The sequence below is a fragment of the Thrips palmi genome, unplaced genomic scaffold (genome assembly GCF_012932325.1).
Source record: "Thrips palmi isolate BJ-2018 unplaced genomic scaffold, TpBJ-2018v1 HiC_scaffold_15, whole genome shotgun sequence".
Lineage (NCBI taxonomy): Eukaryota > Metazoa > Arthropoda > Insecta > Thysanoptera > Thripidae > Thrips > Thrips palmi.
The window spans coordinates 5,304,868-5,329,724 of NW_023144624.1; the positions used below are offsets into that span (position 1 = coordinate 5,304,868).

Sequence of the window (24,857 nt, forward strand, 5' to 3'; positions counted from 1 at the left end):
CTCAGATGTTGCCAGATGTTCCAAGATGTTCCTTAATGTTCCCGAATGTTCCCAAATGTTCCAACATATTTCCAGATAATTCCAAATGTTTCCGATGTTCCTGATGTTTCCGATGTTCCCTCTATTCCAAGATGTTCTGAAATGTTCCCAAAATTGGAACATGTTCCAACATGTTCCGTCCGGAACATGTTCCTCGTACGGAAATTTCTGGAGTCGGCCACCCCTCGCTGCTTTCTGTGAATGACCCGAAAACAGCTGGAGCACAACGGCGGCGTCCTTGGGGACTTTCGGTCCGTCCCGGTCCTCCCGGAGGCAAGGCCAAGGCCGCGGCCGTTGTGTGCGCTATTGCGTCGGGTGGCCGTCGACCGCGCCGGCCACCGCCTCCACCGGCAGAGCCACTGGCCCAGCCAGCCAGCACACTGCAGAAAACGGTGCCGGCATTCCGGCGAGGAGTGCAGCGACGCTGGCCCGGCTTCCGGAGCCACACGCGGCTTATTTATGGACGGCGTCGAGGGGCCGTTTTCGAAAGGCGCTTTCGTCGCTCTGTCTCTCTTGCACGTCCATAAGGCGGCCCATGAGTGCGACAGAGACGGGTTGAGTGAGTCTGCAGGGAGGAGGAATGGTGGCGTGGAGTGGTCAGCTGGGTGGCCCAGCCGCGGCGGCCAGCTCGCCCGGCCCGGCGGGGTCACCGACGTCGCCGACGACGCCGACGTCCGAGCGGCGGCACCGTTTTCAATACGAACCAATCGATGATATGCATCCGGGAGACAACCAACTGCCGCTTACCTGCAAACAAAAACAACAAACGGTAATTTTAAGTTCAGATTGAAGACTCGTATTTATTTATTGATTTTTTGTGCGCGGTGCACAAGGTCAAGAGAAGCAGCCAGCCTCCCAGCCAGCCGGTGAAGTAAAGCGGGGATCGCTAAATAAAGGTCTGTGACCGATTCCACGCCATGGCTGCTCGCTGCTTGCTCCTCGCGGCCGCGGAGGGCAGCAAACCGCAGCCAAGGCAAACAATCCGGTGGTCACCTTTCCCGGCTCCAGCCGGAGGAGAGGCTCCTCCGGGGAGGCAAGCCGAGACCGGAGCCGAAGGTGCACGAGGACTGTGCCGAATCGGCGTCGCGACTCATCGAGACATAAATCAGAACGCGCCTCGGACGCATGTAATGCGGGGCCAGTCGCCACCCCGGAGCAGCGGAGACGACCCCGCCAAGAAACCGACACAAGGGTTGTGTGTGTTTTCTCGAACCGCCGGCCGCGTCCGTCGGTCTGTCCGCCTGTCCGTCCGTCTGTCCGGCCGCCCGTCTGCGCATTACGGTCATCCTGTCCGGCACCGCCACTCCTTCCGCTGCCATACATCTCTATTCGGACCGCTCGGCCGCCATAACTCATCCCAACGCGAACGTTAAAAAAGTGCCCCTCACGTTTGGGGGCCGAAATAAAAAACGAAATAGAAAGGTCCAGGTTAATCTAAACGGAATGCGTTATAGTAGTTGATGAAGACCTAATGCGGGGCGAGGCGGGGCGGGGCGGGGCCTACGCAGCCCCCTTGGGGGCGGCACCCGCCGGGGCGCAGACTGCAGCTCAATCCCCGGCCTCCAAAAGTCAAACGGAAAGGTCCTTTCGCGTGCGGGCTGCCAGGCTGACCAGGCCGGCCTGGCCGGTACGGCATGTGGGTCCCCGGGGAGGCATAATGAAGCCATTAAAAGCGTAATTTTGTCACGTGCGTGAAATGCTGCCGCGGCCATGTTCCCTCCAGGGCGCGTATCTTGTTGGGGCCGCGATGCGACGTACGCCGTTCTTGGCGGCGACCACGTGACGCTCGTCTAAACGATGTGGGTCCCCGCCGCGACGCTAGAACCGCCGCCCGGCCGGCCGATATCTTTGCAGTGTCGGCCCACCCGCTACCGGACGCCGCGGCCGGCCGCAATGGCTTCATCCCGAAATTCCACAACTGGAAAAATAAGAATCAAATATCCGAGCAACGGCGCGCGTGTTGTTTTGAAGGTGTAGAGCCTCTAACGTGCCTGACCACCAGGGATCCCCCCTGCCCCTGTCTGACCAGCCGGCCGGGCTGACCTGTCCTGGCCTCCCGGCCTCGCGCGTCTAGGCCAACGAAACTACCTGTACGCACACCCATTTTCGACGCTAGGGCGAAAACGCGCCTCCGAAGCGACGCCAGCGCGGCTCCAAGCCCTGCCGACCACTTTCCAGAGACCTTGACCTAGGTTGTGGAATTCGCTTGGCCGTTTCCGAAACAGAAACTGGATCCGGAGCGCGCCGCCGCCGCCCCCGGTGACCGTGTTGTCAGACCGTCGATCGAGGTGGCCGAAACGACCTGATTTTCAGCCGATTACGCCATGCCCAGTCGCCTTGCGTTCGACTGATCGGCCCAGACAGGCTGGCCGACGGTGTCCGAGCAGGTAGCTTTGAGGAACAGCCATAGATCTCTTTCTCCCTCCCCCTTTCCCATGTGTGCACCTCTCTCGCGCTCTCTCTGTCGCACCGTAAGAATTTCCTGAAGCGCTGCTGCACCTTGTCGTCAGCCCATTCTCACCTGGAATTACACCGCCCGCTTTGTCGGAGACCATATCAGGGAGGGAGGGAGACAGACATAATGTGGGACGGGAGAGGGAGGGAGACAGACAGACATAATGTGGGACGGGGTTCACTCGCATTCTGGGCCCATCGCGCTGCCATTGAACCGAAATGCAGTGCAGTGATTCTGACACCTTGGCCGCTGCACTCACAAGGACACTCGACACAAGGACAGCTGCGTTTTAATTATTTTTTTTCCAGCGTAAAATTTGCCCGTTACGTCATTTTTTCCTCAGCCTGGCCTGGAATATTTTTCGGGCCGAGACGTGTCCCGCGCAATGCATGCTGGGAGCGCTGCTGCGCGCGAGACGCGGTCGGGGCCAATAGGAACTGGAGTTTGCCCGAGGCGCAGCGACCGGTCCGGGTGAGGCGGCGGCCTGGCCCTACGCACTCACACACACACACGCACAGGCTCACACGGACGGGCGGGCGGGCGGCAGAGGCGCAGGCTTACAGACCGACAGCCGAGTAATGGCGGCCATGATGGATTGCCTGCGGTACAGTCCGGGTAAAAAGTGTCTGGGGCGCTGCTGGCCGGGTGGCTTGCTTTGCACGCGTCCGCTGTCTGCGGTGCGGACCGAGTGTTTGGACTCGCTCGCCGATTGCAGTGCTCGGAATGGCGTCGCCGTGTGGACGCCACGCCACCACGCCTCGCGACGCCTCGTGACCCGGGCCGTGTGGCACGGCAGTGTGGCCGTGCAGGGGGTAATCAGTCATCTTGTAATTTAAGGCTTAATTGCGTGGCTGCCCCCCGCGGACTGCGTGCGGACGGACGCGGCCACGGTGTGCACACACGCCCTTTTCGGACGCCCCCCTTCCCTGTCCCTCCCTGAGAAAGGAAGCAAGGCGGCCGGAATCATCTAAATTTAAATCAACGACGTGTTGATTAAAATTACCTACTCGGGACTATTTTGTCTGTGCAAGAAGGGACGCGTCTGAAACTTTTTTGAGCCGCGCAGGTCCGTTGCGCGGCGGCGCGGCGGCGGCGGGTTGGAGTAGGCCGGCTGGATCGTCCGCTTGCATCGGAAGCCGCCAATTTACACACCTAATTCCACGGCGGAAAATTGGACTGCGAAAACTGGCGCCAAAAACCCGTCCATCTTCGCCGCGCTCTCCACGCCGATACACGCGTTTTCGACAGAAACAGCCGCCAGACCTGCCGAGTGGCCGCGACGCCGGTGGCGCCCCCTCCCCCCACTCCAGCTCCCGGAGCTTTAGCCTTATTTACGGCCCTGAAATAGAAAATGAAGGAGGAGGTGATGAATTTATGTGTCGCAAGAGGGACTAATTAAGTGCGCGGAGAAGAGAGAGAGACGGGGAGGGGGGACTCGCGAAGCGCGAGCTGCTTGTCATGGGGCGTGCAAGAGAGACAGATGGCCCCCGCATCACGGCGCGGCGCGCGCGGCGTGTGTGTGGTTCAACAATGTTTCGCGATAGATTGATATTGGCGCAGGAATGCCCCTCTTTCTCCTCTAAATCTTGCGCGCGACACAACCACTGCCGAATGGAGGAGGCGGTTGCCTCTGCTCATTGGGATGTTTATTACGATGAGGGCGGTTCGGGCACCGTGTGTGTGTGCGTGTATGTGCGTGTGTGCGCAGCGAAAGGGTTAAGTGGGCTAAACTGTGTCCATCTCCACAGGATATGATGCAGTTTGCGTGACCACCCGCAGACGGTCGAAATGCAATGGCGGCCCTCGCTGCGGCCGGCCGGCCGGGCCGTCATGAGGAATGCACCGCGGATCGACAAAATGGGGCGGCCCAGTTGCTGTTGTTGTTGTTGTTGTTGTTGTTAAACACATCCTGCCGCACTTTCTAGGGGTCTAAGCAAGCAAACCTCTATCGGTTGGATCTCGATCGAGGCGTGCGCTAATCGTTCTTTACGGCCGTAAACACACACACACACACACACACACACACGCACACACACACACATTCACACACAAACACACTCGCGCGGCGCTCACTGACAGACCGAGCGCGCACGGCAGTGGCGGCGGCGGGTTTGAACCCAGAAGAAGCAGAACCAGCAACAACAACAACAACATAGCCGCGGCCGACGTCGCCGACGACAAGGACGCCGCCGATTGGTCCGATTCAAAAATAAAAGCAGCAGCAGGTGGATTTGTCATACCCCGCGCGCCGCACCACGCCCTTTCGCTGTGCCGTGACGCTATGGCCGTCGCTACCGTGCCGCTGGTAAGGCCCTGGAAGGCCCTGGGAGGCACTGGAAGGCACGTACGTACGTACACTGCGTGTTTGCCATTCGAGACGCGCGGCCAGACAGGCTCGCACAGCGCGCACAGCGGGGCGTGGCACGGCGTGGCACGGCGGGCCGCCTGACCGATTAGAGTGCGAGACATGTTGTAATTACCCGACTGCTCTGCTTTTGCAGGCCTTGTTACACTGCGCACCTGCCGAGGTGGCGAGGCGGCCGACGACGACGGGGCGGCCATGGCCCGCCAAGTGTAACCTAACCTAACCTAACCTAACCTAACCTAACCTAACCCGCGCTCCCGGCCGCCGAAAAGCATGTGCTGCCCCGGCAGACGTCCTGGAGTCCGTCGTGATGGACCCGGTCAGCCTCGTCAAGCGCAATGGCGGGGTAATAGTCCAGGAAGCGGCAGCAGGAAGCAGTAAGGACTAATTAAATTGACACTGTCACACGCCGCGTCAAGGCATGGCATCCGCGAGGGAACCGTCCGCCGCCAAGGCCGCGCCGCCGCATTTCGAAAAAGTTTTTGTTTTTGTTTGAGAGCACGCCGCCGCAACGACCTTCCGGTGTCGTGTCGACACGTGCGCATCGATCAGTCGGCCATATCTGCATCGCACGCGGAAAAAGAACTAGACGACGAAACGCAAAAAAAAAGGCTACACGTACGGACTGACTGACACGTATAATGGCTGAGTCACGTGACAATGGCAGGCTGGCTGGCTGGCTGAACACCAGGCTCGCCGAGTTGGTCTCCCTTCAAATTCCGTGTTCGTCTCTTTTGCGCACTTGTCGCGTCGCGCGACACAACAGCGTCATTACGCCGGGTGGCGCCTCGGGTCAAAAACAAAAACAAAACAAAAACAAAACACGGCGCGGCGTGCGCTCGTCTGTGTGTGCGTGCGTGTGCATTGTGATTATTCATCACTCCGCCATGATCATTTTCCGTATCGATTTTTATTGTTTTTCTTTTCATTTGGCGGGCGACGCGCTCGTCGGAGAGGTCGGAGAGCCAGCGGGCCTACGCGTCGCCGCGGTCTGGCGTCACCGCGACTGCCACACTCGACGGAGCAAACGCGGTCACACAAATCCCGGCACGAAAGTGAAAACAAATGGCCGTTTTCTCGAAAAGCAGCAGGAACCGCAGAGCGGGGAAGCGTGTGACTGGCGGTGATGAGTGTAATCAAGCCGAAAGTGAAAGGACCCACGCGGGCTGTCCTTGCCCGTCCCGAGTCGGGGTGAAGGGCGGGCCGTCATCTTCGGCGTGTCGTGCTGGGAGGCCGTATAGAAATTGGTGGCGACAAATGATGGCGTCCAGAAGCACACCCCGGCGGCGGTCGGCCGGCAGCCACCCCGCAGGTCGCCCCGGCGCCGCCATGCCGCGCCACGCCGCCAAAGACCCTCTTCTAGCGGCCCCTAGATTGGCCCCTCGCCCCGCCCTCGGCCCGCCAGCTGATATCGTGTTTCCAAGACATGTTTCGGTCGTCGCCGCTTGCTCCGCTCGCTACCGGCGCCGGCCTTCGGCGGCCACGCAACTTGCGGCGGCACGGCCTGCAGTTACGGCGCTCTTGCCGGGCCGCGCGTCTGGTCGGCCAGCAGGCCAGCAGCGCCCGTTCCCACGTAAAGTAGTGCCTCCTGCGGGACGCCCGGACGGCCCGGACGGCCCGGACGGCGACGCACACGTGTAGTGGTTCATCTCGGCGGTTCTGTTTGAGCGGCAGTCGAGCGTCTCGCCGTTTCCCGTCTCCCTCCCACTCAGACGCCACGCCCCGTGAGTGCGACAGAGACAGAGTGACCGGGTGGACAGCAGCCATGGCATTCCAGCGCGCTTGCAGAAAAGCGGAGCTTGCAAGCTTGCCAGCGAGTCCGGCCCCTGCCGTCACCTGGCGAAGGGGTGCCCCATTCAAACCGGCGCCATGCGTCACAAGGCCGCCTTTCCCGTACAGTCCCAGACGCAAGGCATCTTCGGCATGCCCGCGCGGCCCGCGCGCCGATATAGGTAGACATTACATGTACGGGCACGAACGCGCGGGCACCCCCGGCTTCCCCGTCCCCGTGTTGATGATAGGGTGCAGAGGCCCGTGCACGGCCGGCCCGGCGAGGGGAGCGCCTCCTCCACCAGACACGCACGCTCACACACACACACACACACACACACACACACACACACACACACACACACACACACACAGAGACGCTCGCCGATGAGGTGCGAAAGACCGCAAGAACGGGCCGCTCTCCAAATCACGACCCGATATCCGAAATCGTTTCAAGTACTCCAGCCCGTTTTCTAACCTCACTTATGACGCACGCTGTCTTGGAACTTCCCGGAGTGACTGTACCGCGGTGCACGGCCGTGATGCGATACCTCCGCGGGGACCTCGGGGAATTAAAGACGAAGCGTACCCTTTATTAAACGTACGCCACGATCGGCTCCACCCATAGCGCGTAATTCATCAAGCATGGGACAGATTATACACGAAAACAAAAAGACGGGGCGGACAGCAATAATCACTGCCAGCAAGGGAGTACCGGCCGGCGCATTCTCAAAATCTGATCCCCGATAAGTAACAAGATCTTTTTTTTAAGTTTCTTTTTTTCGGCAGCGAGATTTTGCTACCCGCGGCTGGAAAAACCTATTACTTGCTACAAGGGCCGAGGGCTCAGGACGCCGCGTTCATTTGAATATTTCCCTGGCAGGGGGAGTGGGAGAGATTTGGCAACACTGGAGTTATCTAATGAACTACGTGGGGCAGCCGATACCCGACTGTTAAGTTGGTACTCGGATGATTAATGCCCGGGCCTACGATACCAACATCGGGGCAATAAATAAGCGACCGCGCTGTCCGACTGACAACATGGCCGGCCCACGAAAATATGAGCATGGCGGCCGCCCCGGTCCAAATTTGTTCAAATCTTCGAGAGAGATCGACGATATCGGATCCGAGGCGGTTCAATAGTTCCCACTGTTCGCTTCGGAAAGGTCACGAAGCTTTCCCGGGTTTTCCTTCGGTTTTTCTTCCTTTCAGTTTTCCGCGGCCCTTAGGGAAAGCCCCGCCAATCATGCGAGCGGACTCCTAGCCGGATTCCTGCCGAGATTGCTGCGAATAATTGCAGCGAGTGATCCGGAGTGATGAATATGCAATGCGACGGCGTGCGGCGCAGCCGTGGCGTAGCTGCCGCTCCAGCCGGCGGAGTTACAGCCCTCTCCAAAAGCATCGGCAATGACACCGCGCGGCCTACATACAAAGTACAGGCGGGGCAATTAGCGGCCGACAACGTTATTTTCACACCGACTGTACACTCCGACACCGTGTATACACGACGGACAATCGGAGCCAAAAGCAGCGTTCCGCGCGCCTCGCCACGCCGAGCCGAGCCGGAGTCGGGAAACGGGGGCGGGGGTGGCGAACAGCTGAGAGGGGGCAGCCGACTTGCGTGAACAAAAGGGGTCGCCATGGCGGCACGCAGTGGCTTCTTCCCTCAGTTGGCCTGGGTGAGTGTGTGTGTGTGTGTGTGTGTGTGAGAGAGAGAGAGAGAGGGGGGGGGGGGAGCCTCGGCGACAAAAGCTGGAGCTCGGCGAACGTTCGGTAATACTACACGGATTGTATGCACCGACAATGGTCCGAGGGTGGATCAGCGGAAGGGAGGGAAAACGCGGGAAATGGAAAATCTCGCAGATGGGTAAAAGTAAGTGAAAAGCAAGGGGATTTCGCAAGTCGTGGTTCTGCAATTTTCTTTCTGCTGGCGGTTACGCAAGGATCGCGTGGTCCAGGTCTCGGTCACCGGGTGCAGGTAAAACGGACACAAAACGGTCCGCCTTATGCAGTCATCACCGACACAAACAAGACAAAACGTTCAAGGTTTCCGCGGAAGGTGCGCGGGGGCGCTGACCGATGGAAGAAAGGTGAAGTAACAATTTACAGCGAGGGACCCGACGAAATAAAAAGAGAACGAAAGAAAGCTGGCGGAAGGGACGCGATAAAAGGCGGTGTTGCGTGCGGATCAGCGGGTGGCCTAGCCGCGCTAGCCGGCCGGAGGGTCGCCGCCGACCTTGGACACCGCCGTCGGGGGTTGCGGCCGCGTGACGTCACCGATGTCGCCGTGCCGCGTCCGAGGGTCCGAGGCCCAGCTTTCATCCTCGAGGCTGTGCACTGCAAGTGTATTTTCTGCGCCGCTCGGCTGGGCACGGCCAGGGCCCCGACAGGGGGAGGGTCAGTGACCACAAGGGGTTGGCAGGCCCGGAGGCCGGAGGCGGCGCTACCAACCTGCCGGTAAATCAAACAAAAGGCTGGCGATGTCCGGGAACGGCAAGGACAAGTGGGAGGCCCCGGCGGAGTGCCGCCACCGTGGCGGTAATGAAAGAGCACGCTCGTCCCGGACGCCCGGACGGTGTCGTCGCAAAGATCATCATTACCCACAAAGTTGCAACTGTTTGGCCTGCCGGCTGGCCGGCCGGCCTGGCCGGACTCACACTCTTTACAGCCAACTGACCTGCCGGCCGCCACTGCCGCGGATTTATGCGTCGGCAATTAATTTGTGGCAGTGTAGGGCTGAATCGCCAGGATAGCCCTGGCCGTTTAATCCGCCAATGACGGATCGCCCCTTCATTGAATGCTGGCAGTAACCCTTCCACCCCCGCCGGCCGGCCCGGCCGCGCAACACGGCGAGGTAAGGCGGCAAAACGGACGGCCCGGCCGGGACTCGAACCCGCGGCTCGTCCAGTGCATCGGCTGCCGCGCGGAGGCCACAGTTGCGGCGCTGCAAAGCGCAGCAAAGCGCTAGAATTAGAACTAGCCACGTGATTACCGGAGGGGGAGGGGGGCGCCCGGTCTAAGCCGATACACAGTTAGAGACCAACGGGACGAGCAAACGGTCACTTTTCTGTCGACTCCTCGGTTCGCTTCGCCTCGCCTCGCGGGCAGGGCTTCTTGAGGCCGCCGACGCGCTACGTGCTCTCGCCGGGTCAGCCTGGACTCGGCCCGGAGTCCCAGACCTCGAAAAACGGCGCGCCGGCCGCAAGCACGTCAGCCTGTGCGTGGAGGGCCGGAGGGGGGTGGCTGACCCTTCCGCCATGGATACGCCCGCGGGGAACCGGGGGCCGCGGAGTGGGGAGGTGTGTCCATGGCTACATGGCGGCAATTACGAATTAGTTGGTCGTTTATCGGGCCAATGGCACTTCATTACAATACGATTTAATATCTAGGAGGTTATGGAAATAGAAACAAAGCGAAGGAATATCAAGAGTGAAGGGAAACGCCGCAGGAGGAGGAGGGGAGGGGGGCTCAAAGGAGCGGACGAGAGAGAGAGAGCAAGATCGATTGGAAGGCTGGAGGAAAAGAAGGAGGGGGCAGAGCAAGGGAATCACGAGTTATTACACGCAGTAAATACATCAGTGCCATGCTGGTTGCCTGCCTCGCAGCCTGCCTCGCAGGGCCGTAATCACCGCCCTGTACGAAAAAGCAGCAGCAGGTTATAACACAGCAGAACATAGCGCGATAAATTACTGGCATATTTACAGTGGCCGAACGGGGTCAAGGCGTCCACACACGACGTACCGCGTGCCGTTTTTCCCAGTGGAGGGGATCACCCCCCCAAATTATTATTTTTGGGGGGCCTTGATGAATTGGCGGTCCCGGAAAAGTTGAGAGCGAGGAAGACGAATGGAAGGCTTGCATGAACGGGGACTGTCGTTGCAATAAAGTGACACTCGCATGATTTGTGGAGGAAGAAGTTGAAAAGTTTGTTAATACCACCCGACCAATTACCCCTCGTGCCCCCACCCCTTCCCAACCCCCGGCCGAACAGAAGGAAGGGGGTGAGCGGGCCGCATCCCTTCCGGAGGTATGCTCAGGAAGCGGCTTCGCGAGAGACTCGGGGAGGGACGCTCTCGAGTTGGCGAACGAACGCACTCCGCGAAATAGGCCTCCTCCACCTGGAGCTGCGGAAAACACGAGCCACGATGGAAAAATAATGGTCGAAAAGCATACAGCAACAACTGCAGCCCCGAAGCTGGAGCAGCGAAAGAAAATAAAAACAGGAGAAAAAGGACGGCTTTTGTTTCCCAGGATGGTCAGCGCTTTTATAAGAACACGCAGCTTGTCCAGGAATGGCAAAAACTCCGCAATTACCCGAGGAATCGGCTAACGGTGCAACGCGAGATGAAAACAGTCGATACCAGAGAGCGCGCGCGTGTGTGTGTGAGTGTGTGTGTGTATGTGTGCGAGGCCAGGAGTGGGGCGTTTGTGTGTGAGTGTGTGTGTGCTGCGCGAAGTGCAGGTACACAATGCACTGGGCTAAGCGACGCGAACGTGAAATGTTGACGGTCCAAACCAGCAGATTAACTCGAGTTAACGTTATTTCCGCTCCTTTCTTCTTATCGAGCCAGGAACTCTCCCGAGCGCGCCAGAGACACTGTAGATCCAGATATGCTACTCATACACACGGAGCCGGTGGCCGACGGGGAATCGGCCACTCACGATTTTTCTCCTCCCACCGTTTTAATTGTGGCTGGAGTCCGGCCGGCCGGCCGCTCCGGGCCACGCGCACTGACAAGAGCGCCCCGGGTACGGCAGCAGCGGACAAAGAGTTCCAAGTCGACCAATTCGACCAAAACAACGGCGTGTAAACGTCACGAGAACAGAAAGCAGTTTTTTGAGGATGTTGGATTTGCTTCCCCCGCTGGATGGTGTTGGTGAGGAGCCTCGTGGTGGCTGCGCGTCGCCGAGACGGCCATCATGGAAATTAATGAAGCGGGCGCCGCGTTTTGACGGAGTCGGAGCGGCGCGGCGCTTAAACTGTTTTCAATTGGCGGCCGCCTCATAGTGGCTCCACTCGGCCGACCCAACCCCTTTCTTCGCCACCTCGGCACCCCACCCGAAGTGCTTAGATCAATACGCCGCGGCTGATCCGAACATGCTTTATGCCTCGCCAAAATTAGTCCTGATTAATGGTTTTGACCGATAAGGTGGGCGTTCCGCAACGGACACTGACACTCCTCCTCGCAGTCGTCAATTTTTCAATCTTTTTTTTTCGGTGCGCCTTGCGTACTGCTGTCCCTTGTGCTGATTCGTTCACCTCTGACCCCGGCCGGGAAAAATCAGCGCCAAAGTGGCCTGGATTCCTCGACTGGCGCGTGAATTCGGGTGCGCGGCCTCCAAATGAGCCCCCAAGAGCACGGGGTGCACGGCGAGCCGGGGGAGCCGGGGTGGGAGGCGGAAGGGCGCAGAAGGGTGGCTCGTATAACTCTCCGGAGCAGGTCATAAGTCATCACTCGTCCGGTATGTAGTCTGCTAAAGAGAAAGTGGTGGGGGTGAAGTGGAGAGGCGGCGGGAGAGGGGGGCAACGGAGTCTGAAAAGCGTGCAAGGGTGGATTTCTCGCTAACCCCCGCGTGCATGATACATGGCGCAAGCAACAAAAAAAAACCGCGTAAAACCGCAAAATAAAATTATAATTTATTTTTGAATGTGTGGAAAGGAAGGCGCAGGCGTGAATTACCACGAGCATTCGTCGTGTTTCGTTTTCTCCGTCACTCGCGGTGGCACGGCGAAGTCCCTCGCCCCCCGCGACCCTCCCCCAATCTGATGGGCGCCATCTCGCTCTTTCTTTGACTCCTTTCACGTCGTTTGGTGTCTCTGTCTTGCTAATGGGCCGAAAGACGCCGACCCCGCGGCCACACGCACTGCGCTATCAAGACTAGCGTTTTTAATTTGGACTGCCAACGCGCACAGTATCACTGGCGAAGCCTAATCTCACTCTTCCGCCAGATTATCCAAACGCTGCCAATGGCGCCAAGTTTGAGTCCACGCACACGCACACACACACTCGCACACACACACGCACAGCATATGCAGATGCGTGGAACCACATTATTCATATTCATATTTGCCGCGCGCGGTGTGCGGCTCAAGGCGCTGCAGCAGCTGGACGCAAAGTAGCCGCGCAACAACAACACCACCGTCGAAAACAACAAAAAGAGCAGCAACAACAACAACTTGGGCGCGCGGGGCTGGTGTTGGTAAAAGAGCTCACGCGGGTGGCGTGCGTGGCTGTAAATGGGTGGCCACCATGTTCATCGCATTAACACCTGCCGCCGTTGCTACTGCGCGCACACACACGCTCGCATCGACACACACATACACGAACACCTATGGAAAAGTGCGTGTGAAAAATTATCCAAATTATTTTTTGTGAAACAGAATATCAGAAAGAAATTATATTTAAAATTTCTTCTTTAGTATTGAGACGAAAGATTTTTTTTTGTTGCTGTGCGAAAGGGAGATTGGTGACCAGGCGTATCTTGAAAGCGAGCGTGAGTGCATGTGCATTGAGCAGAATCTTAGCGGAATATGATATGCTGCTACTGCAAGGGCGCGCGTCGTGGACTTTTTGTGGCCGATGGCGACCAGTTCCTCTCCCCGCCCCTCTAATACCTTACTTCGAACGAACGCACACACACAGACGCTGTTAGGCGTCCAGACATCAGACTATCAGTCTTTAAATCAAAAGGACGCTTCTTCGTGCGAGGCGACCAGTCATGTAGACGATAAATCGCGAACACACACACACACTCACACACACTTTCGTCCGTGTGTGTGCGCCGTGCGAGAACAGTGAGTTTGTGTGTGTCCAGGTAGCTTGTTACTGAACGCGTGTACAGCCTCCCCTTTTCCTTTTCGTCCATATTTTGGTATTTTTCCTTCATTTTGAAATTTTACCCGCCCCGAGTTGGCTTTCAAATTCGGCCGTCGAAAGAGGATTGGTGGTCAGAGGGCCCCAGTCAGCGTCACGGCACAGTCAGGCACAGCCAGGCCCCCCGCCGCCACGCTGGGATCGCACGGCGCGACGCACATCCTAATTGCGTGTAATAACATCAATTTGAGTAGATTGTTTTTATCAGCCAGCTCGTGTCTTTTTGCCGAATCCAGGCGAACGCCCAAAGGACACACACACACGGCGTAACCCAGCCCTTCTAGTGTAGTCTCGGGAGCAGCGACTTTGATGAGACTGCATTATGGTAATGGCTCAAGATGCCATCAATAATTACAGCAAGTGTTTAGACACACCGGAGGGCCCCCGTGCGAACGCATTGCTTGCATCGAGACTCCTTTTATATATAGCGTGGGGCGGACGGCGTGTTTGCGCAGTGCGTGTGTGTGTGAGTGTGTGCGTCGAGATTCCCTTACATCGCCTCCCTCGCTCTCACACACACACGCACACACACGCAGCCACAGCGACGTCCCTCGTCCCGATTGGTTCAGCACACAAGGTTACGAGCTCGGCACTGCTTATCTTGAAGGCGTCGGGGTCAGCGTCGTGCATGCGGGGTGCCTGCCTGCAGGCTGCTCCCGAGCATCTGTCTCTCTCGCACCCACACGCGACGGCCCCTGAGTGCGAGAGAGACGGAGCGCAGCCTGCAGGCCGAGGCGGCTGGCTGCTCTGCCCCCGTTTCCGACCGGTCATCCAAGAATGCGCTAATCTGCGCTGGCGACACGGATGTTTGCAGTGCCGCTCCGGAACGGCGCGAAAAAAATAGTTTGAAAAAGGGAAAAAGGTTCAAAAGTTGCGCTGTGGACGTGTATTCGGTGCGCGTCTCCTCTGCTCGGTGCACGAGTTGTCGTCCGGCCAGACCACTTTCTGCCGCCGTTCCCGAGAAAAGAAAGACTCGTCGCCATGGAGCGTTTTTGAAAGCCGTTGGCGTGGATTTGGTCGCGGCGGCCGACGCGAGTCTCGCGAGACTCGAGAGGCGGGGACGATTTCTTGTCACCTTGGCCTTCGATGACACGGCAATTACGGCAGCGCGCGCTTTTTTCAAAATGCCGCGGGAGAAAACAAGGGCAGTGCGGCGTCGCGTCGTCGCGCTGCCCGCGGCCCCACCGCGGCCCCACCGCACATACCAGTACAGCAGGTGGCTACACTGCCAGACACTTATCGGGGCCTAATTAGGGGACCACCGAGTGCGAGAGAGACGGTCGCCTATCGCCGCGGAGCGAGAAGAAGGAGAAGGGGAGGCAGTGGGGTGCCCCACCCCCGAGGCGGGGTGGGGGTATCGTGCCTCAATTATGACCAATTACAGTGTGAGGGCGATGGTTCGGACGTTGTGCCCCGCCACGCCACGCTGCGCCACGCCGCGGTCAAGTTAGTTGAATTTGGAGGGGGTAAAGCAGCCCCCTTCTGGTCCGGGTGGAGAAAAACACAGGGGGGCGGCGGCGGCGACACGGCCGCAACATTCTCTCTGCAATTACCATACATTTGTTGCGAAAGAAACCCGAGCGACTTCCCTGACCACGCATTTGGCGAGCCCCGGCCGGACTACCCCGAGCGGGCCGCCAAATCTCTCATCCTCAGTCCGAAGTGGGCTGGCGAGCCGTCGTGGTGCTCTGACGCCGTGCCGCCCTGACGCCGTGCCCCGCGGTGGCCGTCCACTCGGGTGTGGCCGCGGCAGGCCGCAGGAAAGGAAGGGCGTACGGGCCACACCTCTCCGCGACACTTCCCACTATTGTCTGTCTGGCCCAAGGGGACCACAGCCGGCAGAGCTCTAGTCTCTCTCGCACTCAGAGGGCGGGCTGTTTCTGTGCAAGAGAGACTGACAGAGAGAAGAAACTTCGTGTGGAACCAGTCAGCAGAGAGACTCGGGGCGTTCGTACGGCGCCCTGCATAGGGCAAGGCTGGTCCTCTGCAAGGTCGGTTGGCCCGCCCGACCGCCACCGTCTCCGACGGTTCGCGGCGGGGCGGACAGACGCCCACCCGGTCGCCGTCGTCCCCGCACCTCGCCGTCGACCCCGCGATCAGCTGTTGGCCTAAATCCAGGCCGGCCTCACCCCTCAGCGAGGACAGAGGGTCCGGCTGTCTGCCGCCTTGCACGTCGCCCGCCCGCCTGTCCGTCTGCCTGTCTGCCTGTCCGCTCGCCCGCCCGCCCGTCCGCCGCGCGTCACATTCATCGTGCGCCCCGACTTCTTGACGTATCAATGGGATTACCTACGCGGCCAGCAGTCCGTCTGTCTGTCCGTCCGTCCGTTCGGCCGGCCAGACCCAGTGGATTTGCATTACTTGAATGCTCGGCCAGACCAAATTCCAGGTTAGGGTGTCGATGTCTTGTAAACGGCGAGCATTACAAAATGACTTCAACTCGAAACATGACATGCCCCGCGACGCAGGGCGCCGAAAGGCGTCCAGTTTCAGGGCACGCCTTAGTACTTTGAGTGGCCAGGGAACGCGTGCGCGCTTACGGAGGGCCCCTCGTTGTCTCATTGGCGCCTCATCCGTCGCTAGCGGGCTATTAAAAAAATGGTTGGCTGAGTTATGTCCGGGCCATTACACCTTGTGCAGTTGTAACCCTGAGAGAGTGGGGGTACGGAGGGGAGGGGGAGGGGGGGGGGAGAAGGGAGGGGAAGGGAGAGGCGCACCGGAAAAGCCGACGCTGCCGACCGAAAAAAAAAGAAAGACAAAAGAAAACGGCGAGGCCCAGCGTCGAGCAAAAGGCGTCACGATTTTTAGGAACACAAATTGCCGAGTGCAAATAATGCAGCAGGAGGGCCAACATGCGTTATTTCTTAATCATTTCACCGACGAGAGAAATGCGGTTTTGGAAACCTTGGTTTCGTGACCCTGCTGCAGCAGGGCCTCACCGGCCCCGTCGGTCGGCGCCAGACAAGACAAAGAGGAAAAGCGCATCGGCCCGGCCGTCCCTGTAATGGTTTTCGAATCACCCAGTGGCCGAGCCGAGAGCCGAGGTGGCCACCATTTGGAGCGACCGGCGCGCACCCTAGCGGAGGCATCCCGAAGCGCCGCGGCACCGGCCAGGCCCGCCAGCCCACGCGGCACACGCGCCAGGAAGAGGTGCAGTAGCCAAACGCGCCGCCAAAATAACACTTGAAACAACGAACTTCAAGTAGCTCGTTAATCTGATGGGCGTGAAACGAGGGGGAAAATTCAACACACTGGTGCCCCCCCCTCCCCGAAAAACACCGTTTAGTCTAAAGTAGGAGACCGGCCGGCCGTGATCGCGCCGATAATTATTGAAATTAATCAAGTGCGACTCGTTCCTGCGGCGAGACGCGGCGCAGTCCGTTCCGTTTCATACGCCGGCTGGGTGGTCGGCCCGTCCCGCTCAGATGGAACGGCCAGACATCAAATCGATTTATCAAGTAAACACAGAGGACGTGACACATTGGCCGGGCCGGGCCGGACCGCGAGGATGAACCAATCTCGGAAGACGAGAATTAGACAAAGTTTTCTAGTTGGAGAGCTTTTCGCTCCACGTCACCTCTTGCGCCGGTAATTACACTCATCACGAATCTCGGCCCGGCTGTCTGTCTGTCTGTCTGTCTGTCTGTCTGTCTGTCTGTCCGTCCGTCCGTCCGCTGTCACGCTACGCGCGTCCCCGCCACATGCGAACTTACCACCCCTTTCATTAGCACCAAGCGCTAGCCTTTGCGCTGCCGTATCATTACATTTGGAATATAACATTATGTCCATGTCGGTGAAGCCATTCCGGTCTTGACACGGGGCCGGCTTACATCGTGCCGGTAGGTCACGTTCGCGAGGCAGACAGTGTGGCCGTCCGGGATGGCTCAAATTCACTCCGAATTAGCGTACCCACGCGCAAACGACCGCCGCGAGAGGGGGACTCAATTTCCGGAATGAATTTTCTTGTTATTTTTCCGATTGGCTCGACTACACTGGAATGGAGACTGGGAGAGGGGCCTTGCCGCGGCGCGCCGCCGCCGCACCCTCCGCAGCGCCCCGCCCCACCCCGCCCCACCCGCCCCACCCGCCCCGCCACGCCCCGCACGATGACAGCTCGCCAAGATTTATGCCGCAGCCGCGAGAAATGACAAGGCCCCCTCACTGCTGGGTTGGGCCCCTGCCCTTCCCCCGCCCCCTCCCCCGCGGACCCCCGCCCGCCCACTGCAGCCCGAGGCCTCCATCTTTACCCTTCGACTGTCTTCGGCCACCTTCGGGCCGCCGGGCCGTCGGCCGCCGCGAACGGCGCGCGCGCGTGCAGCTCGCCAACTAGTGCGCGCTCCAGGTTGCTCGCTCCAGGTGGAGAAGTACATCGCGCACCTGATCGACGTCGCGGAGGTACAAGTGGCGCGGCGTGGCGGTGGATCGGGGAACCCGCTTCGGCGACCTGGGCACCGCGGTGGAGGGGGCCGGATGACACACCCTCCCTCCCCTCCGACGGTTCAGCACACAATGCAGTGATCCACCTGGGCCAGAGCGCGGCTGGCTACCTGGGCGGGGCGGGCGGGCCGCTAGTGCTGTCCTTTTAATTCAGGCAGACGTCAATCAGGACTCCCACTACTACCTGCTGCCATTCAAACGCTGCACGCGTCACCGGCCGGCAGCACGGCCAACAATGGGCACGGGGAGCCGCTCGTAAACAACAATCAGTGGTTTTACAGCAAGGCTGTGGGCGGGCGGACGGGCACCCCGTCCTGCTGGAGGGCTGTTGACCCCGGACGGCGCCACCGCGGCGGGGCGGGGCGGGCGGTGGGGGTGAATCCGACTCGAGTGTCGCCAATTAATAATCTCTCACTCACCTGCTATGGCCATCCAGGGGTAGAAGGTGTGGTTGGAGGGCTGCTGGTGGAGCTGCGTCGCGACGGCGGGCTGGCTGGACGTCGAGTTGAGGGAGCACGTGTTCCACGAGCCGCCCAGCGAGGTGGCCGACGACGTCCTGGCGGTGGCGGAGCCCGGTGACGTGGAGGGGTCGCCGCCCACGAGGCCGACGGAGCCGCCGTAGCCGACGCGCGAGTCCGGCGTGCAGGCGGACGGCCTCACGAGGCTGTTGGAGCCCACGGCGTTGCCCGAGTTGGCCGTCTGCCACTCCTTGGCGGCGGCCACCACGGCGGCGTACCTGCGCAACGAGCACGCCGTCAGCGACGAGGAGTATTTCGGGGCGGAAAGGCCGAAATAAACACGCCAAGTTTGCGGCGAGTAGGAAGGCACATTGTGAAGGTTGGGGGACATGCTGTTGCACACACTTGTCCCACACCACAGCATCGTCCACCCTCGTGCAGCGAGCCCTGCCCGGCCCTGCCCGGCCCGGCGATATGGCGCGAATCAGCTGATTCTGGCCGAGCTTCGCCCGTTTGCCGGCAGGGGGCGCGGCGCGCAGTCGCCGCTCGCGCTCTCTCGCTCGCACCGTCTCTCTCTCCCTCTCCGTCGCACCCACCCGCGCGCGCTCCGGGCGCCTCGCCGAGGCCGGATAACAACAGGCCCTCGATATAATGCGATGAAAATTAGAGAAAAATATACTGGTTTTTAACAAGGCTGTTGGAGCGGACGCCAGATTATTCGATAGACTTTGAAATAAAATTCGCAAAATTTATCAAAAGTTTGTTCAATTTTTTTCTAAGCAAAGCTTCCTAGACTTCATTTATTTTATTCATCACTTGGAGGAATAATTTTCATCCGTTTCTTATTTGTCACATTCCTTGCCTGGGGCTGGGATTTTATCGTAAACGTTTACCCTAATGACTACCAATTGCACTACTAGACCTTCTTTAAAAACCCGTACCGCAGACCCGTCGACCCCTTTCAGACCGCGTTCCCAGGTGGGGAGAGGGTGGCGACCCGGACCGAAGACTGAGGTAAGTGAAAAACGGGAAGGAGAGGGGGGAGGGGGTTGCTACTCCTGGTCAATATCTAATAATAATGATAATAACAATAACGGGATAATAAAGCAGTACATCTTGCCCCCCGCTTTGGCACAAACATTTGTTCGGCGCGTCTTTTATGCGCGGTGAAGTGGTCCACAATGCAGTGTAGCGGTCGCCCGGTGGCCTCGCCCTTTGCTGAGCCTCTTCTTCCTTCTCGCCGGGGGTGTGACCGATCACTTACAGTGCGGCCGACCGCGGCTCCTTGTCTCTCTCGCACCTTCTTTCGCCACCTCCGCCCGCTCATTAGGGGCGTCGTTTAACGGTGGCGGCGCGACAGAGACGGAGAAAGACGGCAGTGGGAGCGGGGAGAGGGAGAGTGCAACAGCGTCCTGTGAATAACCCTTTTGTCCTGCCTATACCGCCCCCTGCGACTGCCGCGCACTGCCGCGCCACCCCAACTTGTCCCGCCCTATCAGCGACCTGTCGCGGCGCCGGCCAGCCGTCGCTCTGTCTCTCTCGCACCCCCGCGGGACGCCCCACGAGTGGGAGAGAGAGAGACCGCTCGGTCTTAGCTCGCACGGCGGGGCCGCGCAGATACGCCTTTCTTCCCCGTCGCCTTATCGGCACTGCGTGTTTTGTAGCTAATTGTCTGTCTCGCGCGTCACCTCGCCCCGAGCCTCGCCCGGTCCACGCGATGCACTGCTTCTTTATCGCCTTGCAGCGAAATGCGGCCCTGCATTATCAGGCAGCAATTTGCTCTCGCGTCGCAGAGGTGACCTCTCTCTCTCCCCTCTCACCCTTCTCGGTGCAGCCTTTGGACCCCTGGCTGCAGACTGATTGATTTTCGCAGGCGGAAGTGACCCCCACGACCCACACCGAGTCTCTTCGTACACAGCCGAGAAAATTCCCCCTCCGCGGGTGCACTTTGGAAAAGCATTTTCTCAAGTTGAGGCATTTTACATGGCAAGGGTTAACTACGGTTTTGGTTGACAAAAATATTCTACTCATTTCAGCTGCTAAAGTCCTTTATTTGCTACGTGATTTTCTTCGGCCAAGTCGGCAAAGTGAGCCGCCTTGCGCGCGCCACGCCAACCTACCCATTCTGGTGCTGCTGGGAGTCGGAGAGGCCGGACTTGACGCAGTCCGTTTTGCCCGAGCCCGTCGAGTAGTTGACGGAGCCCTGCTGCGACGAGTCCGAGGTGGCCGAGTAGAGTTTGCAGGCGGCCGCGACGCTGGCGTCGTACGGCGAGTCCTGTGGCGGCCGGGCCTGGTGCAGGTGGTGGTGGTGGTGCTGCGAGGACGTGTACGGCGACATGCCCAGCCCCAGCGGGAAGCGGTAGGCCGCCGCCGTCTGGTCGTGGTGGTGACCGGCGGCGCCCGCGGCCGCCTGGTGATGGTGACTCCCGTAGAAGCCCGTCTGCTCGAAGTACGAGTTCATGGTGGCAGCGATGGTGGCGACTTGCTGGGGACTGGTGGGGTCGAAGAGCTGTCCGAGTCCCGGGGAGGACGTCGGGGCCGCGCTGAGCACGGGGGCCGTTTGGAGCGTGGTGCCGCGGTGCTCAAGGCCCGGCCTCGCAGCGGACCTTCGAGACGTGCGAGAGGGTCTTCTTCACGTGCTGGCCGACGCGGGTCGCGGGGACGCCTCAGAGGTCGTCGTCATGGCGACGGACCGCGAGGAGGACCATGTTGGGGCGGATGGCAGCGGGTGGGGGTCGAACTGACAGCTGTCAAGAGGTTGACAGCGGCTTGACAGCGGCCAGGGGGCGTCGCAGAGTGGCACGGTGATTCCACGCGGGTCACTCCTCACACGCACACTTTCACAATCACTGATCACTGCAGATCCAAAGAGTCGGCGGCACTTGACACTTCACACTGTGGCGGCACAATCACTGATCACTTTTCTCACGGCACTCAGGAAACGATAAAACCCGGCGAAAGTGTAAGCAAGCACTGGGACACACACACACGGCAGCACAAAGTGAGCGGCAAGCCGGTCGTAAACGGAGGCGATGCGCTCGTAAAAGTCGTGGGGCTCGTAAAGAGGTGTCACTCACGCCCTACAACGGTGGCACGGAGCACAGAGCACTTTGACACTCGGCGAGTCGGGTCGGTGAGGGCCGGAATCGGTCCCAATCCTTTGGACACTTTGACGCGCGATGACAAGTCAATCCGAGCGGCAAAACGTGGAGGGAAGGGCAGGGACAGCACACGCGCACACGACACGCCGCGACGGCCAATGACAGCCTCCCCTTCACACCGGGGGAATTTCCATAAAATTTGATGGCGACGCCCACGACGTCTGGTCGTGTCTCGGCACGTATCGCTGGGCGCGGAACGCGGATCGCGGACGGGACGTCGTCGCGGTGCTCGCGGTGCTCGGCGTCGATGCGCGTCGTGGGGCGGCCGTAACAGTAATGCAGCCTCGGCCAGCCCCTTCCCAGCCGCCCAGCCTTCCCGGCCCCAACCCGGTTCCAACCCGCACGCGCCCAACCTCTCTCACTCCTTCTCTCTCGCTCTCCCTCTCGCCGGCACCTCTCGTCCCCTCTCTGTCGCCGCCGTCGGCCCGTCTCTCTCCTCGCGCTGCGCGGCGTGGCGCGGCGCTGCCCCTTCTGCTCCCACCTCTCTCTCGCTCCCGCCGCGCGCCGCGCTCGTCCGTCCTCCTCGCGCGCGCCGCCGGGCGCCTCGCTCTCTCTCGCCGCCGCGGAGGCGCCCTCTATCCCTCAGCGCGCCCGATCGCGGCTCCCGCGTGCGAGTGCGAGAGGGACGGCGAGCGCGGCCCGCGCCGCGGAGCGAGAGAGCGCGCGCGCTGTTTAGATGAATAACGCCTACACGGAACGACGCGGCAAAGCGCAGACGGCGATTACAGAACAGAGATAGAAACTCGGCGGTGGAGGGGGGCGTCGCGCGACGGAGAGCGCACCGCCGCCGCGCCGGCAGAGCGAGAGAGAGGGAGCGAGGCGCGGCGAGGCGGGAGGGGGAGCGGCGGTCGGCCAAATGAACCAATCAGAATCAGATTCGTCACGGCGGCCGTGAACAGGCCATCGCGCGCTCTCTCGCACTCCATGCGGCGCGAGAGAGAAGCACAGCAGAAAGTAGTCCCTCGCCGCTTCCCCTCCAGCCGCAGTGCAGCCGTCTCCGTCGCACGCACGCGGCGCGCCGGGCAGAGCTTCGGCCTTCCGCCGCCCAGAGCGCGCTGCTCGCCAGAGCGCTGCGAGCGTCGCCCCACCACCGCCACTGGAGGCCCACGGCAAGCCAGCCGGGCCAGCGGCGAGCCAGCGCAGCGGCGGCGGCCGGGCAGGGACCCGTGGCGCGCTCTGGCGGCCGTCGCCCGAACCTGGTCGGGTCGTATTCATTGGCAGAATGGCAGGACAGCGCGTAAGATGGCCATCAAGAGGTTGTGAAAGAGAGCAAGCGGCCCGTTGTTGCTCACCGCGCATAATAGAGACGTTGGCTCTCACTTTTCGGCCGATGCTTTTGTGCGGCACGCGCCGCGGCGCGCCGCCCGACCAGGGCATTCCTCGGCGATAACTTTTACGACCGCTCGCTTTTTACAGCGGGCTAATTGACTGCGCGGCAATCAGGGCCATTGGGGCTTACAGTGTGGCCACCCGGACGGGCAGTGGCGCCCCGCGGGGAAGGACCGCCCTTTTGCTGGTGTGGGAGCGACGTGTCTTCGACGGGTGTGGATTGGACAAACGCTGTCCTGCCCGGTATCAATTACTCTAAAAAGTTTTAAAAAATTAGAAAGAAAAAATTCTGGGAAAAATTGAGTCTCAAATTCAAGGCCGTGACCTTGGCGACTGCTGCACCGTAATGAATAGATTCAATTGGTGATTTAAAGGTCCGGGGCCGCTCCCCTCCAGGTCTACGTCCCTTTAGTTCCGGTTCCACGGCCAGACGGCCACCGTATGCCGGAGAAAGAGACGTCACCTCGACCCGGTCGCCGTGCACCCCTACTGTCAGACCGTCTGCCCGGTCTTCCTTTCAAGGCGGCGAGACGGCGGGGGTACACTAGTACGTTCACCCCGCTTTCGGTCAACCTCGATAACGCTGATGTGCAGACTTTGTTTTGGCAGCAATCTTCTCCCATTTGCCTCCGGACCGCTGGACCCGGGGAACCAGCGGCAATGGCAAGCACCTGCCTTCCTCCCCTGCCTTTGTCCAATGGAGATTTTGCTGGTCGGGCCAGTGAGTCTTCAGCAGAAGGTGTTACTTCAAATGGTTCAAAGGAAAGAGGAGAGGGGGGAGGAAGGGGGGGGGACGCCCTTTGGTGGTTCTTTTACTAAAAAAAAGTGTATGTTCCTGAATCGCATTCACTAGAACTGACAGCCAAGACTCATTTTCGAGTCTGCCCAATTTAGAATCAAATCGAAGTTCAACGGCAGTTTACCATGCTACTACTACTCATCCCCCGTGGCCGAAGTCCACCCTGATGCGGGAGCCCACAAAATAAACGGTGCATTCCAATCATTTCGCGAGCAGCACATAAACAATGCAAGGGACGCTGCTTCTTGAAACAAACACGACTGTATGCTAAGCGGGCCCAACACGTGGACGGCCACGGACAGGCCGGCTTGGACGTTCACACATGCACATACCGGGACGTTCGGGCACGGGGGGCTTGAGAAAGACTGTGTGCGTTTTTATAGCTTGTCGGAGCTTAGTTTTATAGCCCATTTCTCTCGCTCTACAAAGAAGGCGCATGGACACCTCACACGAGTAACCCTGCCGTGCCGTGCCGCCGTGCCGACCCGGGCGAGCGCGTCCCAGGCATGGTCCCATGCGCCGTCAATGAGACGGCCTGCCGGACTGACAGGCTTCATGGCACTTCCTGAACGGGACCACCCCGCCCCGCCGGCCGCTTGACTGTCACCATTTTTGTTTCCAAACCGATTACTTTTCATTTACAAAACGAATCCGTTGGCCAAAATTTTCTGTTTACTTCTCGGTTTACTTAGCCGAAGGTAAAATCTATGCCGCGAGAATCCTTCACTCCGCCACTCACCAGTTGACAATCTGCAACAAAATGAAGCGAAAATTAGTCTCGGCTGGGGGTTCCCCGCGAGGGAAGCTCGTCGGCAAGGCGGGCTGGAGCCAGGCCAGGCTCCGCATGGCGGCGTGACGCCCGCTCCCCCATCCACCGGAGCCGGGCGGGTGGAGCCATCTAGCGGCGGGTGGCTGAACCCGGTCCACGGCCACTCCGGCAGCGCGCGCTTTTTCAAACATTGGCCTGGAACTCGTGCGGACAAGCAGGCCAGATTAGATAGTACTGCCTCACTAGTTCAGGACCGCGTTGCTGGATCTCTCACGCGGGGAGGCAGTCGCTAAATTTGGTGCCAAGCGCGCGATAAGTTCGCCGATTACTTGACAAGCATTCAATTGAAATCATACGAAAAGAGTGTCATTCGCGAAACGCTATTTTGACACGTTAGGTGAAG

At 59.8% G+C, this 24,857-nt stretch overlaps 1 protein-coding gene across 2 annotated transcripts in view; it reads right to left on the reverse strand.

Moving 5' to 3' along the window:
- Window positions 1–21,817, reverse strand: part of LOC117641312 (homeotic protein ultrabithorax) — a 118,612-nt gene extending 96,795 nt beyond the window's left edge. For both annotated transcript variants that reach the window (XM_034378526.1, XM_034378525.1), the window contains exons 1-2: window positions 20,517–21,817; window positions 18,358–18,674 (exon numbers count right to left, since the gene is read on the reverse strand). In XM_034378526.1, coding sequence (XP_034234417.1) covers window positions 18,358–18,674; window positions 20,517–20,857 — 658 coding nt within the window. In that variant the 5' untranslated portion in view covers window positions 20,858–21,817. The remainder of the gene's footprint in view (window positions 1–18,357; window positions 18,675–20,516) is intronic.
- Window positions 21,818–24,857: the final 3,040 nt, after the last annotated feature.